The sequence below is a fragment of the Pavona decussata genome, unplaced genomic scaffold, assembly GCF_977016875.1.
Source record: "Pavona decussata unplaced genomic scaffold, jaPavDecu1.1 SCAFFOLD_155, whole genome shotgun sequence".
NCBI lineage: Eukaryota > Metazoa > Cnidaria > Anthozoa > Scleractinia > Agariciidae > Pavona > Pavona decussata.
In genome coordinates, this window is record NW_028145567.1 from 3,392,813 (window position 1) to 3,409,453 (window position 16,641).

Below are 16,641 nucleotides of genomic sequence, written 5' to 3' on the forward strand. Positions count from 1 at the left end.
GCCAAAAAATTCTACTTCATTCATCGGCCATTGATTCCAATATTAGTCTATTTAAATATTGACATGAATTATTATCAACAGACCATTACCCATTTCATCGTTTAATCAGGTCAGAAATAACAGAACGGGAAAAAAAACATGCTTTGATGACACAACACATTCCTTACACTGCTTTCAGAGATCTAAAAAAACGATGTGAATTTGACAACACTGGAATCAGCAAAACACGAGAAGGGACTGGTTTTTCTCGCCTCGTTCGCATGAATACTGCTCGTCCGCTCGCCTAGTTAGAAAAAGGCTGCTAACAGTCTAAGCGTGGTGCTCATAAGGCTGGAAAACAGCCCCAGAATTCTGGGTCTTTGTGTGAAATCTTCAAGTCAAAGCTCTTGAGCATTACCTTCCCGTAGCGATGTTTATATGGGCTGGGTATGAGCAGTTAAGCTTAGGATATCCCCTCTTTCCGTCCTCGAGAGAACGGAAAGAACGGAGCGATGTTGCTCAGATGCAATAAAAAAAGACCTTGACCAATTAAATGCTGGGAATGGTCTCTGTCCACTAGAACTCGTTAAATAATTGTTTATATGCTATAAAAGGTTGCTTACAAAGCTTGTGTACACAATCAGCTGGTAATGCCACTGAACCGAATTTTGTAACGACGGGATAGTTGATTCATGTAGTGTTACTTGTTTGGCTTTCAGCGTTTAATGTCGAACCATTTTGTGAGTTATCAAACGTTCCATATTGATCTCCTTGTCCATTTCTAATTAGCGGTGACGAAGAGGTAGGACGTACCACATGAGCCCTTCCAAGTAGAAGTATTATGCAAAGGACTATGCTGCAGAGGAGAACGACATTAACCACCACAAGCATCCAAACTATCGAGGCGGACGAGCCCGGATTCAGGAATGCATATCTGATGTTCATGAAAGAGAAATGAAGGGTCAGAAGAACCAGGGTCTCCGCTGAGTTTTCCAAAGCTATTTTCTGGTAGGAGTCATCGAACGGCTTGGCGAGAAGCTGGAAGCAAAGGGAGGTCAAAAGAACAAAGCAAACTGCAATGGTCTGAAAGGGCGAGACCCGCGGGATGAACGAAAGCGAAAATGCGATCAACAGACGCCTAAAAAGAAATAATATCTCAAAATATGAACGGAACGCTTTCTTGTATGGCAGGTAGATAGAACCAAGCCAACTGTCCAAACTCTCTTGTTCTTGTGGAGACAGTTGATCTCTTTTCGCAACCTTCACTCGCAGCAGTGGTAAGAACACTCCAAAAGGTACTCCGAGCACGTACAGTACCAACGAGAGCCAACCGAAAACCTGCAATGTGCTGTAAAGATGACCACTGCATTCCAGCCATGGTGCTTCCAGGAGGTAATGGTAGCCATTATCTTCTCCGCAGGGAGCCAAAACAGAAGCCGTTTTCTTGACGATGGGAAAATAAGTGAGGTTGAGGGACACGATAGACAGTTGTAAACAGCTACTCCGTAATCGAGATCGCCTGTCAAGCAAATTGCGGAACCAAAGAACCGCATACCCGAGGCAATAATACAACCAAATACCCACGATACAGATGACTGGTAGGAGCATAAGAGACAAAAGCTCACCGAGTGGTGTAAACATGCGAGGAATCACACATCCCAAGCCAGAGAAGCGGAGATTAAACACGTTGCTGATGTAGCGCTGCGTTTCAAGAACTCCATGCGGCCAAATATTGGTATTGGAAATCAGAGCATCTAAGGTCTGGAAATAAAAAGTGCTGATCTTAAGAATTCCTCGTGCAGCCTTCCCTCTTCTCGCCAAGCCAACAAACAGAGCTATCACATTGATCTCGAGTAGCCAGGCCGGAATGATGTGAAACATGGCTAATATCACCAAAAGAACAATTTGAGCAAAAATTAATACTACTGAAAGAAACGTTTTCTTATCGTAAAGAACTGTAAAGGCCAGGATGAGTAACACCATGGTTACAACAACGAGTACAGCCAAGATGAATACACTATTCATCGTTTTGGGACAGGCGTAGCAAAGGATGCCCTGTTTGTAAAAGCCGTTTTCACAGAGAGAGCAAAAACGGTCTTTACTTCCTTTGAGACAGAGACATGATTTCCTGCACACGGTGGATGGCCTGGTCTTTGACTTGTTTCCCTCCTTCAACCAACAATCACAGGTACCCGTTGGGTTACAGGGTGTGTTTGCATGGGGACTTGTTCCCAAGACTCGCGAACACTCAACAAGATGAGTTACGTTATTATCACGTGATGATGGCCAATATCCCACTTTTATGACCATGTACTGCGCGGGCGGCATTTGATCCTCGCACACAGCACCCTTCATGCAAGGTAAGCAGATTTTACCTGAACCGTAATACCCGATATCGCAAATGCATAAACGATAGCCATAATAATTAGGATCTAAGATCACTAATCCATTGTTGTAGCTGAGACGTGCATTAGGACATCTGAACTTATCCAAAGCATTTCTACGCTGTAAGGTTGTAAAATCAGCTGTCATGTATTTGGGCAATGTTTGATATTCATTCATTTCACGCATCCGTGGATTGCTTGAAACGTCGAGAACTTTTAGAGAAAGAAGGGAAATTTCAGGGATTTGGCCCGAAAGGTTGTTGTTGGAAAAGTCGAGGTCGATAAGAAACAGCATATTTTCAGTTGGCGATGGAAGCTCACTGGACAATCTGTTGTGGCTTAAATCTATGAAGATCAACCTATTAAAGTCCCACAACTTGTCCGAAATCATACCATAAAAATGGCACTGGCTGATGTTAAGAACACGCAACGACCCATTTATTGGTTCCATTGCTTTCAACAAAGCATCAAAACTCATAGTAAGCTGCTTATTGCTCGCCAGAATCAGTACCTCCAACGACTGCGACTTAAACGTGATTTCTTTCGCTAGCGATGTCAAGTTATTCCCACCGAAATCGGCAATTTCAAGTGTACGAAGAGAGCCAATGCTTGGCGGAATTTGTCCAGAAAAATGGTTACCTGCTAAGTTCAAACGTTTCAAGTTAGCCATGTGACCCATTGTTGAAGGGATGTTTCCAGTAAAATGGTTTCCTGGTAGCAGACACTCGACCATCGCAGGAAAATATAATCCAAATTCGTCCGGCAATGTTCCAGTCAGTCCAGCAAGAGAAAGGTGCATATATTGTAACGATGACAAGTTCCACAAGTTTTCAAAGCCGTCCTCTAAATGTTTAGCGGTTTCAAGGTCCAAAAACCAAAGTTTTTTTAATTTCCCAATGCTCTGTGGTATTGAGCCATTCAACTTGTTCTCCCCGAGACTTACGACTTGTAATCCAGTCAAGTTTCCAATGTCCTTCGGAATTTCCCCGAAAAGACCCTCCCCTCTTTGACAGCAAAGTTGGATTTTTATCAGTGACTTCATCTTCACCAAAACTTCCCCAGGAATCCGGCCAGACAATTTGTTAAAGGAAAGGCTAGCACGTAGTAGACTGGTCATATTGTCAGACAAAATACCACTGACACTGCCTTGCAACCCAAAATTGTAAGCAATGCACAACCCCTGTAAATTACGCAACTTCCACAAGCTTCCAGGAAGAGTACCAGTCAAGTTATTGTCGTTTAAGTATACGTTGATGATATACCGATTAGTATGATCACATGTAATTCCATACCAAAAGCAGTGAGACACTGAGCTATTCCCCCAGTGCGTTTTGTTGCTCCAGTTATGTCCCCCTGTTCGGTTGAATATTTCCATGAGGACCGCTTGTTCTTCTTTGGGTGTGAAGGTGGTATCTACGGTAGAGTTTGGGATTGGAATCTCGTGCAAACAGCCGTAAGCGAAGGTGTTGTCGTAGTTTAAAGGTGTAAGGTTATTTTCCACTGCTGAAAAACAAACAAAATCCGAATGTTATTTGAATGGTCAGAAAAATTTAAGTCTTCCAGCAACTGTTCCAACCCTAAACACACGCAACGTTCATCACAACATCTACCACGCATTACTGCGATCCGCTGCACACTGTTTACTATGAAACCACCGAAATCTGGCTACTTAATGATTCCAGGACTCGGTAAAATCGCAAAAACATCATGGGTCATTATTTAAACGAAGCCTAAGTTTGATGTGGTATAATATAGTTGTAAACGTTCTCGTAGGCAGGCCATTCTAAATAACTGTGATTTTTTTCATTTTTATACCCTGTGCTAAGCGTCTTTTAAACAGGGTTTAAAGTAATCAGTCAACGCTATAATATTCTAGTCAACGTCGTTTAATTATGAAGTAAAGAAGCCTCGACTGTGCTCTGTTCTGCTGTACAAGCACGCAGGAAGCGGCTTGAGCATGAAAGAAGTATAGGGGAACTAGAAATACGAGACGTAGTCGAGTGTTTCTCCCTACGTCTTGAGTGCACCAGCTGCTTCCTTTGTAAAGCACTTCTAAGTGCTTTACAACAGAACAGAACACAGTCGAGGCTTCTTTATTTGTTTTATGATAAACAATCCTTTCATTTCCCCGCGCATTCACCCTCATTTTTAAAACAAACTTCCTTTTCCAAACGAACAGAACTGGCGTCAGCGTGCATCTGTACTCTCGTAAAGCACGCTAAAATAACCCAATCACAATCTTTGTTAGAATGGTTCAAATGATTTGATTGGTTGAACAAGACGAAAGCTGTCAAACATGTCAAAGCAAAACATCAAAGTTCACAAACTTTGCATAGTTCGAAAGTAACCGCAGTGCTTCTTCGTAGTTTTTCCGTTTAAAAATCAGGATAGAAAAGTAAAATGTTCAGTGAAACCCGGTGGATTTGTGGCTCATGAAAATCTGGACGTTATTAACATGGCAATTCGAAAATAGACTGCTTAAGAGTGAATGTCAGTAAAAAATCGATGAAATTTTAAAAAAATGTGGCCACGGTCAAAAAATCGATTTCGCTCATACTTTGTCAGTTTGAAGGCCTAGGTAAGTAAGTAAAGGATATAAGGTTAGTTTTTTTTTTAATGTTCCATATAATGGCAGAAAACCAAGAAAAACGGTCACCCTACCCGAAGCTCGGATTTCACCACGAGAGAACTCGTAATTTTACACTTTTCAGCTTCTCCCTAAACAGACATTTACAATGTGTAAAACTTTCTTCAGTATAGTTTAACACATTGATTCTTTCTCAGTCAAAACATAGTAATTATTTTCATCCCTGTTCGTTTGTGAGCGAACTGAGCTCGGATGAAGTAGATACACTTTTCTCTATCACTCAAAAGTCTAAAATAATCCAATTTCAGCGAGAAAAAAAGCTGACCAGTAGTGACTCAAATCCTCTGATACTTTGACAATAGACAGTTCAGTCATTAACTTTTAGGTGTCCGGTTTTAAATCTTTAGGATCTAGCAGAACTTTGCACGAACGCCAATCAAAGTTTGACAAAATTACAATTCAGCGCCATTGAAATAACAAGGATAATAGAATAAATTAACTCCTCATACAAGTCCAAAACAGACCCAATAAAAAGAGATGCAGTGTTAATTCTACTGTAGGTATCTGAGGGGGGTCACCATTTCCTTTGGAAGGTGTATGAAAGGGTTTCCAATTCTGGAATAAAATTGGTATATAAAAGGTTCAGGGATTGGACCTCTTGACGGTGCCTCGCCGTTTAAAAATTTCATGAGCACCCACCCCCACCCGTCCTCTTAAATACCAATTCTTGGAAAAAGGAAATGAGGAGAACGAAAAGCACAATACAGTTGCGTTTCCTACAACAGGAACAACTTCTTGGTCGACTTTGGGCACTCTCAATTGACATCGAACTGGGTGCGTTCTTAAGCGTGGAGTGTGCCAATATCTTGTCAATACTGCAAATAAAATTATAAATCTGATACTTTGATGCCACGGTAAAACTAAGGGATTTTCAACGATTACCGGAAAGCGAAATAATGAGATAAGTTGACTAATTCTTGGAAAAAGGCTAAGGACTAAGGGCCCTGAAATATCCTTTTCCTTGAAGTACGAGATACAAGACGTTTTATGAACTTTACATCGATTTGTAAGCATAGTTTAAGTTTGAACTTGAGTTTCAGTTTACTTCAATCCGTAGAGAATTGTAAGGACCAGGTTATCCAAGTAAAATTCAGTCGTAACTCACTGTCATTCACTCCATGACATTATATTTCGTTTCCACGTATTCTTGGTTTTCACGTGACGTCACCAAATTCTACAATTCAAAACTGCGAGGCCTACAAAATTTTTACCTTCATTCAAGGATAGATTACCTAAAAATATGTCTGTTCACAATTTTTTAGCTCGATGTCGTGCTTCCTTTTAAAAATAGAACAGTTTCAATTTCTGAGTTTCCATTGTGCGTGACATAAGGAGGACGGCCGTGACAGAACTTTTCCGTATCTTAAAAATTACTCTTCGGGTGATTTTCAGCATTCTAAACAATTTAAGTTTGAGGAGAAATATTAATCTAAACATTCGAAAATTCACAAGGGCAAACAAACCTCTTTTCTTGCAAAAGTGAACTCCAGATGTTTTTTCGTATTTCCGGCCGCCATGTTTGTGCCCCTTAGAGGGACACAAACATGGCGTCTCCATACTAAGCTCTATAAATTTATGTGGAACATTTTGTCAAATTACTCGAGTACGGAATGCCGCACAGACCTGACACTTGGACAGATGCCTTATTTATTTATCCTCTATACCATGTCAATTTCTTGACTTCATTCATGGAATGGTTTTGATTTTTTTTTCCAATGGCGTGACAGTGAAAACCGAGAATTTCATCTTTAAAGATATTTTATAATACTATGAAGTTTCAGAATATCCTTACATGTAAATATCTAGGCTCGATTTCCAGCCCGGACTCGAGAGACGGCGGAAATCGAGCCTAGTAAATATCCCGATCCCACAAAGTTTAAACAATAGTCCCTCTTGATCCTTCTTTCGGGCCTGAACCCATCGCTGCCCCGCACAAACTGACGAGGATGCAGCTACACGGTTTACTGCTGATGCAACCCAAACGAATTCGACCCATTAAGGTTCTCAGCTCCTTTAAGCAGTTTTTAGATGGTTCTTTTTGTCTCATTTGTCGAAACACAGTAACTTACCAGCGCTGTTTGATTTGTCTCCCGGACCGTATATCAACTCGCTCAACGTCCGGTAAGGAACCTTCAACATATTCTCAGCGTGCGACCTGGGACGCGTGCATTTCACACAGCAACTATTAACAACAACAGTAAATACTTTGATTAACAGAAGCCCTGATTTGAAGGAACGGCTTCCCATAGTGGACGTAGATCTGAAATTGAAAGATATTAGGAAACAGCAAAATTCACCTATGTTGAGTTTCTAATTTCTACTTCCGGTTTTATACGACGATGGTCCAGCGGTTAGCTATCAAAACGAAACTAAAAATGGCGGAAGGTTTACTCGTTCAAGAACAAGAAGAAGAAGGCGAAAATAAAGAGAAAAACACAACGCCGAACTATGATCACCCAGTATACAGGGAAATATCGCACACAAATGGAACAATAAACAAGATGAAGAGAGATGAAGTGAAGCGCTGTCTTATAGAGCGTGGTTTGGACTCTCGGTGAGTTTATCGATCGAATTTGATCTCCTTTTTTAAAATTAAGTTATATGCCCTTCCAATTCACTTGTTGTAAAGTTTATTATCTGTTGTGTGTGTGTGTGTGATTAGTGAGTTGATTTACTTCAGTTTTTACTTCGTTTTGTTTTGTTTCATTTTCCCGGTTGAAAACTGATTGAAATTATGCAACGTAAGCTTTGGGTCTTATATGCACTTCACTTACATGTAGCTTATCACTTTAAGGTTCTTCGCAACAGTTTCCACCACCACTTGGCTGATGCCATAATAGTGGTGTCAAACAAATGCCTAATCATTCGCAAACAAATTGTGATCATAATGGGTTATTCCAGAAAAAATCCACACCTTCACTTTGTCTCTACAACAACAACAGTCTTTATTATTCGTGCCCAGAAATTACACAGTGTTACATAAATTCAAGAAAGAAAAATTACTAAGAAAGAGGGCACAGCCACTTAGAAATAGCAAGCTAATCGAGCTAAGTGGCTGGGCCAAGCGCAATATTTACCACATTATAATGTTAAACAATTTTGACAAAGTTTCTTCCAAAAAAGACACCTTTCATTGATCTTTGTTCTGATATTTGGCCCCCTTTGTAAAAGTCTTCGTAAAAGCTGTTCAGAATATTAGAGCAATGTCCTGGGAATGAAACCTGTGAAGTGTATTGATGATTGCTTGCTTTTTCCATTGTCTTCACTTCCATCAATATCAGTTAATCGACTTTCTCTTCTATGGAGAAAGTCAACCGTGATCATTCAAATGTCATCAAATTTTCCTTCTGATCAAAACTGACCTCTCAGAAATACATTTGATCCCCTGATCAAGATGCATACATTTTGCTGCATGCTCACAACACAAACATATTTTGGTCATCCATATAAGAAAGTATTATTCTGATTGGTTCTTCTGGTTCTCACAAATCCTCAGCTATGGATCAGAGTTATACTCTTCAAGGTAGTATGCCTCTGGTAAACTTAATCCATTGCTTCCTGTATAAATTAAATTTTGAGGAGATCAGTGAATAGATAAATAAACATTGCTAACTTCCTTTACACTGCAATAACTAAAGAAGTATTTCAGATGTTAAAAAAACTATGGTTAGGCTTCAAGTATTAGCCACCTACTTGTATATCACTTGTATACCACTTGTATATCAAATTTCATCACTCTCAAATTAGTCAATATTTACACAACGTCACTTTCTCAAAACCAACTAGGTATGAATTAACAAAGCCAAAGCAATCATCAAAAGCATTTTCCAGCCAAAAAATGTTTTCAAATAAACAATAATAATTATTATTAATACATTTCCTTTTACAAGCAAATGCGTGTGTGGAAAGATGCATGTAATTTCTGCAAACACTTCGGCTTAATGAGTGTCATTGCTCAGTCGAAGATGGAACAGCTTTGCTGGGCAAATTACACAGGTTGTAGTATTTTGGCTGCAATTCTCACATAAACAACTGGCAATATTACCTGGGACAAAATGATGAAAGGAATTTCTTGTTTCCGTAAAGTTATTGGTGCCAACAGAGAGGCGGTGCTCCCCTCCTCAGTACTGTATGGTCTAATGGTATAGCCACCATGGTGCTTTATGCTCTGGAAAAAAATATTTGAAAAAAGAAGCTTAAAGCTCATCAAATGCTAAGTGAATTCTGTGGGGAGGCAGTGTATGTATCTGATGCAAGGTTATGCTTTCCCAAAACTAGTTTAAGTACCGGTAATGTCATGTAATGTAATGTAATTAACTGTAACGTAGTATTCTATCCTTTTGTGGTGTAATTTAATGTGCTGTAATATAAATGGGCTCACATTTATTTGTAATATTTGTACCTGTCTGTTCTGTTCATTTGTAAATGCCTCACATGGAAACCAGCTTTTGTACATTGGCATGTATGTAAAAAGCACAGGAACTGCCAAAATTCTGTTTGGAGCCTGTGCCCAGGATATGTATGATGACAGCCATGCCAAATGTATCCTGTGTAGTGATAATCAAAATGAGATCTAATACAAGTGGGACTCAGTCATATTTAACAATTAGATTATGGTCTTTCTATTGTCAGTGTGATAGTTAATGAAGGCAAAGAAACCAAGAGCAAATTTATTGTCTTAGTAAATCTACTAGTTGTTCAAAATGCACAGAAACTTTGAAAACGTGAAGAGGCGGCTGCCATTTTGTTTGCAACCACACACAGTTAGTCTACTCACTCTACTCACTATCTACGACAGAATAGATAGTAAGTAGCAAAGCCAATAAGAGAACGATATTTGTGATACAACGCTAGTAGATTTATACTAAAAATAAATAGAACACAAAAATACCTGACTCAGCAGCAGGAATCAAACCCCTTTGTGTAAAAGCACTGATGCTTCTGTTAAATTTCCATTTATTCTTTGATCTACAGTGGAGTAAAAGAAGTTCTTCAAAAGAGGCTTAAAAACCACATCAAGAAAGAAAAACTGGCACGAGCTAAGTTGGAACAGGAGAAGAGAATGAATGAAGTCCACTTTTACTGTGTTATAGATTTTGAAGGAACTTGTGAAGAGGAGAACCCAAAAGACTATATCCATGAGATCATTGAGTTTCCTGCTGTACTTGTGGATGCTAATACCCTTGAAGTGGTAAGTATAGTGATGCAGTGCAGTTCCAGAAAATATCCATACTCCCCCACAGTAGGTTTTCCACCTCCCTCCCCCCCCCCCCCCCACGGAAATTCCAGTTTAGCTTCATACTTTGCTTCTAAATTTTTGACCTTTAAGACCCCCCTCCCCCTAGAAATTTTGGATGACTAAATCCATGGGATGGGTTTGGCTTTTTATGGAACTACATAATGCAACATTAGCAACAATAAGCAACAAAAGGAGGTGACAAAAACACCTTGCTAAAAGAATATAATAATATTATTATTTTCATTCAATAATTCTAATTTCAATTTCAAATGCATAAAAAAATCTTACTCCCACTTTAAATTGCATATATACAATGCTTTGCTTTCAACCCTTTCACTCCCAGGAGTGATCAATATGTAATTTCTCCTTACATTCTCAATACATTGTCAACCAGACAGGTAATGAGAATAAAGAAAATTTGCCAACTAGGTTATACTGTTTGATGCAACACCAAATTCTTTGAACCCTCCCCCTTCTCTTTTTTAAACCCGTCGTCCTCTCCCTCGGAATCCTTTTTGGGCTCGCCCCAACCCTCTGTCAGCTTTATCATCCAAGATGGCGGCATAGAGTATTCGTATCCTGTATCGTATCCTTTACCGCTTGCCAACTAAAAATACGCCTGCTCTGCAGGCTAACTTTAAAAGGATATGTATGGCAGTCAGTCAGGAGAATTAACATCAGATCATGGGAGTGAAAGGGTTAAGGTATAGACAGGAGCTTGTTTATTGACACCTCTACAAACCGACTAGCCTTCTCCCCTCCCCGCCCCTCCTATTACGCGAGAGCTTGCTCGCAGACTACAAACCAGCAAATGCTTCACTGTAGTCATTTTGTCAATACCATGGGACTAAAAAATTGAACTCTGAATTCTCAACTCTCATGTTCACCCATGTCCTTGTGCATGTACTAGCTCTAACAACCACAGAATCCTTAATTTATCAGTGACAGTTGATTTTAAATCTCTGCCTTTTCATTCATCTAAAATTAAATATGTTCTCCAGGTATCTGAGTTTCACGAATATTGCAAACCGCAAGACAAGGCACAGCTATCGCAATTCTGTCAGGATCTTACTGGAGTTACCCAGGTAAATTAATGACAATGATTTAAAAGGGAAGGGAGGATTGACTCTTTTTGAGGGTGATGGACGAGGTACATTAGCACGACTTGTTTCTTGATATATTTTTTTCCAAACTTCTACCTTTCTCTTCGAATATCTCACCTTGGTAACTATAAAACACCTTTGCTTTATACAATAAAAATTGCCAACATGGCTTCTTAGTGAATCTTTTAAAACCGTTTTCTGCTTCCATGTCATTGTAAATCTTGTGAAAACTTGCCCGATGTAGTCCATAACCGCCAACCTTCAAGGCCACTTCTTCCTGAATAACACTTTGATATGATGTTTGATGTGTGTGTCTGTTTCTTTTTCATAAGGAAATTGTTGATAACGCAGATCCTTTCCCAGTGGTTCTTTCCGAGTTTGAGCAGTGGCTTGCAGATCATGAACTTGGAACAAAATATAAATTTGGGGTTGTTACTGATGGGTAAGTCATGCGATTTACGTACCATTTTCTCATACATTCATCAAACACCCGAGCGAATCAAAGTTACTGGAGTCGAAATGAGTATGAACGGCAGAGAGTGGGAATCGGTGGGGGTCAGTACTACGAGGAGTTTAATCCCGTGGGGGGGATACTCCCTATAATGGCCTATACGCGGAGGCGCCGCCCGAAAGGGGTACCTTTTTCACGTTTCAGGTATATGAAAGGGTAGGGATTTCACGAGTCGAAGTCTATGAAAGGGTAGGGAAATCTGTCATTTAGGTATTTAAAAGGGCCTTTCATTATTTTCCAATGGAAGGTATACGAAAGGGGTACCTTTTCTACCAAACATGGTATATAAAAGGGTAAAAGGTCGGACCTCGGGGCGGAGCCTCCCCGTATTAAATGTTTCTTTGTACACCCCCCTCCCCCCCCCCCCCCCTCTGGAATTTAATTTAGTGATAATTGTTTTAGGAATCGACTCGTAAAGGAAGGGAAGTGTTTAGTGGTCTAGTTTACCGTATTTGAAAAATTTTAGCAAGGAAGGAAGAAAAGGAAGGAGGAAGGAAGCTTGCACGATTTCTCACGTATTTCAGGTCTCCGAAAGTTAGTGCCTCTTGGTCCTTATAAATAGGCACATAAGCAGCTATGACGGCGAGAGCAAGTCTCTTCTTTGCCGTGCAAAGTTTATGGAGAACGGGAGCACACGAAAGTGAATTTATTTCGTTTACTTTCTTAACTTGAACGCCGTTCCAGCCAATTCAGGTTCAGGGTAATTTGGCAGCAATTTACAAGTTGAACGAGTGACAAAAATCGCGATTAAGTTCCAGTAACGCAATCTTATCTTTTCAAGTGACGTTTTCGTTGGCGACTTGCCGTTATGGTTTCTTGAAACGACGGTGTCTGCTTTTGATAGTGCGCATACGTTCTGCGCATCTCGCGATGATCCGAAAAACGCGTGTTTCGGATGGTGCCTACTAATGCGAGAGATTTTTGCGCTGTTTTTGACTATTCGGAGAAAGTATAGATTTTAGCAGAAATATTAAATTAAGCTTCAATTTGGGAAAAAATGCCATATACTATTTTGTATTTTACAGCTTTTTGAAGTTATTGTTGCTTAATTATCTCTGCAATGTGCGTGTAACCCCCAGTTTTCATTTTGAATTCCAATAACACTTGCTAAGATCTGCTTCACCAAGATAGTCATAAGCCACGCAAAAATACTTCTGTATTAAGAGGCACCGTCCTTAAGATTGCGAAATTTTTGTACAGAGGACTTGCCGCGGGAGCAATTTTTGGTATATTAATGCCCGTTTAAACGGTTTCAACGTTCGGTTCAACATGCGTGCAACACTTTGTTGAACCAAATGTTGGGGGCGTTTGAACAGGTCGTCCAACATTGTTGAAAGCGTAAAAAAAAAAGGTTGAAAGCTTGTTGAATGCTTTCTGAATAAATCGGGTAAAACTTTTACTTTCATTCAACATCCATACAACATTTCCTTTGTACTCGAAAATGTTGAATGGTGTTGAAGCCGTTTGAACACTCCGTCCATTCAACATTTGCCCAACATCCGTTCAACTTTTGTTGGACGAATCTTTGTCAAATGTTGAAACCGTTTAAACAGGCCTCTAGTTGTGATAAAGTACCAAATTTTGCTGCGTTCAAAACAAACGTGAAAAGATTTCACTAAATTCCTGTATTTTCTTTCTAGTCCCTGGGACATGGGCCGGTTTTTCTCAACACAGTGCAGACTCTGCTCAATCCCTGTACCAAAGTTTGCCAGAAAATGGATTAACCTTAGAAAATTGTACAGAAATTTTTACAAAGTACAAAAAGGGACGCTTCAAGACATGGTAAAAAATCTTGGAATGCAATTCGAAGGGCGACCTCACAGTGGCATGGACGACACGCGGAACATCGTGAGAATTTTACAAAAGATGGTTCAAGACGGCTGTGAGATCAAGTTTAATGAGTACCTTCAGAATAACACGTAGCTGCACTCGTAGGAAAAGTAAAAATAGTGTAAATAGTGTCATAACGCAAATTATGATGATACCCTCCCCGCGCCTATGTGGCACATGAGGCTGAGACCAGAGTTTTCCATTCCTCTCCAAAGCTGTTGCTTAACAGAAGCCCAGTAGCCTGGGGCACCCAAGAAAATGCTCTGGTTACCTAAATGTTTTGCAGCAGCACCTAGCACTTCACACGTTGGGCTCCTAACTTCTCAGCTTTTGGTCTTGTGGGCTCCTTGAAATTTTTCTAAGGCCATTTGCAATCTTCTCGATCTCGTTCCACGTCTTCCCTGTTGTTGTCATTATCCTCCTCTGTGACTCCTTAAAATGGACTATACGGGAAGACTCCACCCGAAAGGGGTTACCTTTTTCAGCCTGGAGGTATATAAAAGTGCAGGGATGTCACGAGCTGAAGTACAGAAAGGGTAGGGAAAACTGTCATTTAGGTAAAAAAGGTCCAACCGAAATATCCCGAACTGAACCAACGAAAAGAGATACAGTGTGGTTTGCGTAAATGGTAAACACCCGTTTACGCAAACCACCCGGATGAAAATTTTCGGCATAAATACGAAATGATCTGGCTTGTCTTAACAGAAGATGGATAACATGCAAAACGTATGAACATTAGCTGTAAATCCCAAAAGGAGTAATAAAAGTCCATCACTTTGACCAACTGGAATTTCCGGGTTTTCCATGTAAATGGTAAGCACCCAGTCTCTACTGTAAGTATGTGAAAGAGGTACCATTATCTGTGGAAGTTATAAAGGGTTACCTGTGCTGTCTATATAAAAGGGTAAGAGGTTGGATCTTGGTGCGGAGCCTGCCCGCCTAAACCTTTCTTGAGCATCGCACCCCTTCCTCCCCCCCCCCGGGGGATCTTTAGCTCACACTACTTCCTCTCTTTAACACTGTTTTGATAAACTCCTTGACACCAAACTAAAACAAGTTTAAAAGTTGTGTATTTTAGACATGGTTTAAGATTTTCTTCGTCGTAGAAGTTGCCTACTGATTTTTTTCAACATTGGAAGCCCAAGGCTTGCCAAGACGGCAAAGACAAGGTAGAGCTTACTTCATCCCAATATAAAACTCCAGTTTATCAGTATTCTAGAGTGTTTCATAGAATGTTCTGGAATAAGACCTTACACAATTTTCGTAATAATGGGATGAAAAGCCAATTAACCGAAAGCGAGAGAAACGTTCAATTTTCTTGTTTCTTTCAAAGTAGCCAAATTTTCAAATGACCTGGTAGTGCTATATTGCGTCATATAGCTTAGTAGAGAACCAATCAGATTGTTTAATCTGAAACACGCTGTGTTGAGTATGTAATACTCGTTATATTTGCGAGGTTTGATTTTCTGGTCGCAAGAATTATACCTCGAGTACTCTGTCTTTTCGTTTAAGGCTGGTTTATGTATCCAACGCAAGCATAACCTTTTTTAACTTAAGCAAGCATAAAGATGTTTACACGTGCACATTTAAATAACCGGCCCGCGCAGGCGCTATGTGGACTATGTTCACACTAGCAGAAGCCGTTTACTGTGCTTGTGTTCTCGCTTGCGTTAACCCGTCTACACGGGCGACGCAACGATGCAATATAGCGACGCCACGAGGATGAAGATTTCCTCTTCGTATGGTTGTACTAGGTTTGTTGTGCTTATATCTGGGCGTATGCTTGCGCCGTACGGGTGGACTAGCCTGTAGCGAATTTAGAGAATTCAAGCTAGCGTATGAGAGCTTACTAGCGGCCAAATGAAAGGAAGAATTGAAGCTCTTCCAATTAAAAAATAATAATAAATCGTATTTAGCGCAGAGCACTAATTGGGGGACACTCTCCAGATCGAATTGGAATTTAGAAATGTTGGTTTTTGAGGAGACGGGAAAAGGGAGTACCTGGAGAAAAACCTCACTCAACCCGCCTGGGAAACGAAACCCGAGCCACATTGGTGGGAGGCGAGTGCTCTCACCACTGCGCCATCCCTGCTCCTCACAAATTCTGTACTGTATGGGTTAAATAGCAGTTTTGAGTTTGAGAATGGTTTGATTAGTTGTTTTTTAATAAGTGATTGACCGTTGTAGAAGCATACCTCCACGCCGCCATTTACGCATTAACAACAGCCAAAAAACAAAAACAAAATAATAAACGAGTAGTTTGTAGTTGCTTGGGTTTAAGGGGTAGTGTGATCGAAGTAAGTGAAAGTAAAGGGATAGTAAAAGGGTACGAGAAAGCTTAATTAGGGAGCTTAAGCAACGACGACGGCAACCGCAACGAAAACGTCACCTGAAAACATATCTTTATTTCATTTGTGCTACTTCGCGATTAGTTCAACTCGCTCAACTTTTACAAAAAAAGCGAACTACCCAGGAACCAAAGTGGTTGGAGTGGCGTACAAGTTAAGAAAGAAAATGAAAAAGTCACCGTCATGCGTTCTCGTTCTCCACAAAACCTTGAATGTGGTCATTTGACGTTGTTGTTTTGCAGAGGACGGCAAAGAAATGTACCAAAATGTAAAACGCACGAGCAGAGCGAATTTTTTTGCTCATTAAACCTATTGTTTTGCGGCGTTGTCGTTGCCGTCGCCGTCGTCGTTGCTTAAGTTCACTAATTAGGGAAGTGGTCAAAACTATTACAACCTCAAAAGATGGTCTCTATTGTATAGCCACCCCTCTATCCAGCAGTAAAAGAAAATGAGATTTAAACCTCACTTTTTTTGTTTATTTAGCAATGCTGACTCTGTGTCAACTCAAATTTTAAAGTCAATAAAATTTTGTCGGTAATGTTCATGAGAGAGGTGGTGTCTTCGATAACCCCCTGCCCCAGATAAAGTGGTCCTCTTCGA

At 40.2% G+C, this 16,641-nt stretch overlaps 2 protein-coding genes across 2 annotated transcripts; one reads left to right on the top strand and one right to left on the bottom strand.

The window, feature by feature from the left end:
• Positions 1 to 85: 85 nt before the first annotated feature.
• LOC146465912 (putative leucine-rich repeat-containing protein DDB_G0281931) lies at positions 86 to 7,330 on the bottom strand. The gene is made up of 2 exons (XM_085128080.1): positions 7,080 to 7,330; positions 86 to 3,866 (listed from the first exon to the last, which is right to left on the bottom strand). The coding sequence occupies exons 1-2, from the start codon at positions 7,255 to 7,257 to the stop codon at positions 670 to 672; spliced, it is 3,375 nt and encodes a 1,124-aa protein (XP_084984206.1). The 5' UTR covers positions 7,258 to 7,330; the 3' UTR covers positions 86 to 669.
• A 22-nt stretch (positions 7,331 to 7,352) lies between these two features.
• LOC146465913 (3'-5' exoribonuclease 1-like) lies at positions 7,353 to 15,958 on the top strand. The gene is made up of 5 exons (XM_085128093.1): positions 7,353 to 7,564; positions 9,985 to 10,201; positions 11,251 to 11,334; positions 11,685 to 11,794; positions 13,504 to 15,958. The coding sequence occupies exons 1-5, from the start codon at positions 7,386 to 7,388 to the stop codon at positions 13,784 to 13,786; spliced, it is 873 nt and encodes a 290-aa protein (XP_084984219.1). The 5' UTR covers positions 7,353 to 7,385; the 3' UTR covers positions 13,787 to 15,958.
• Positions 15,959 to 16,641: the final 683 nt, after the last annotated feature.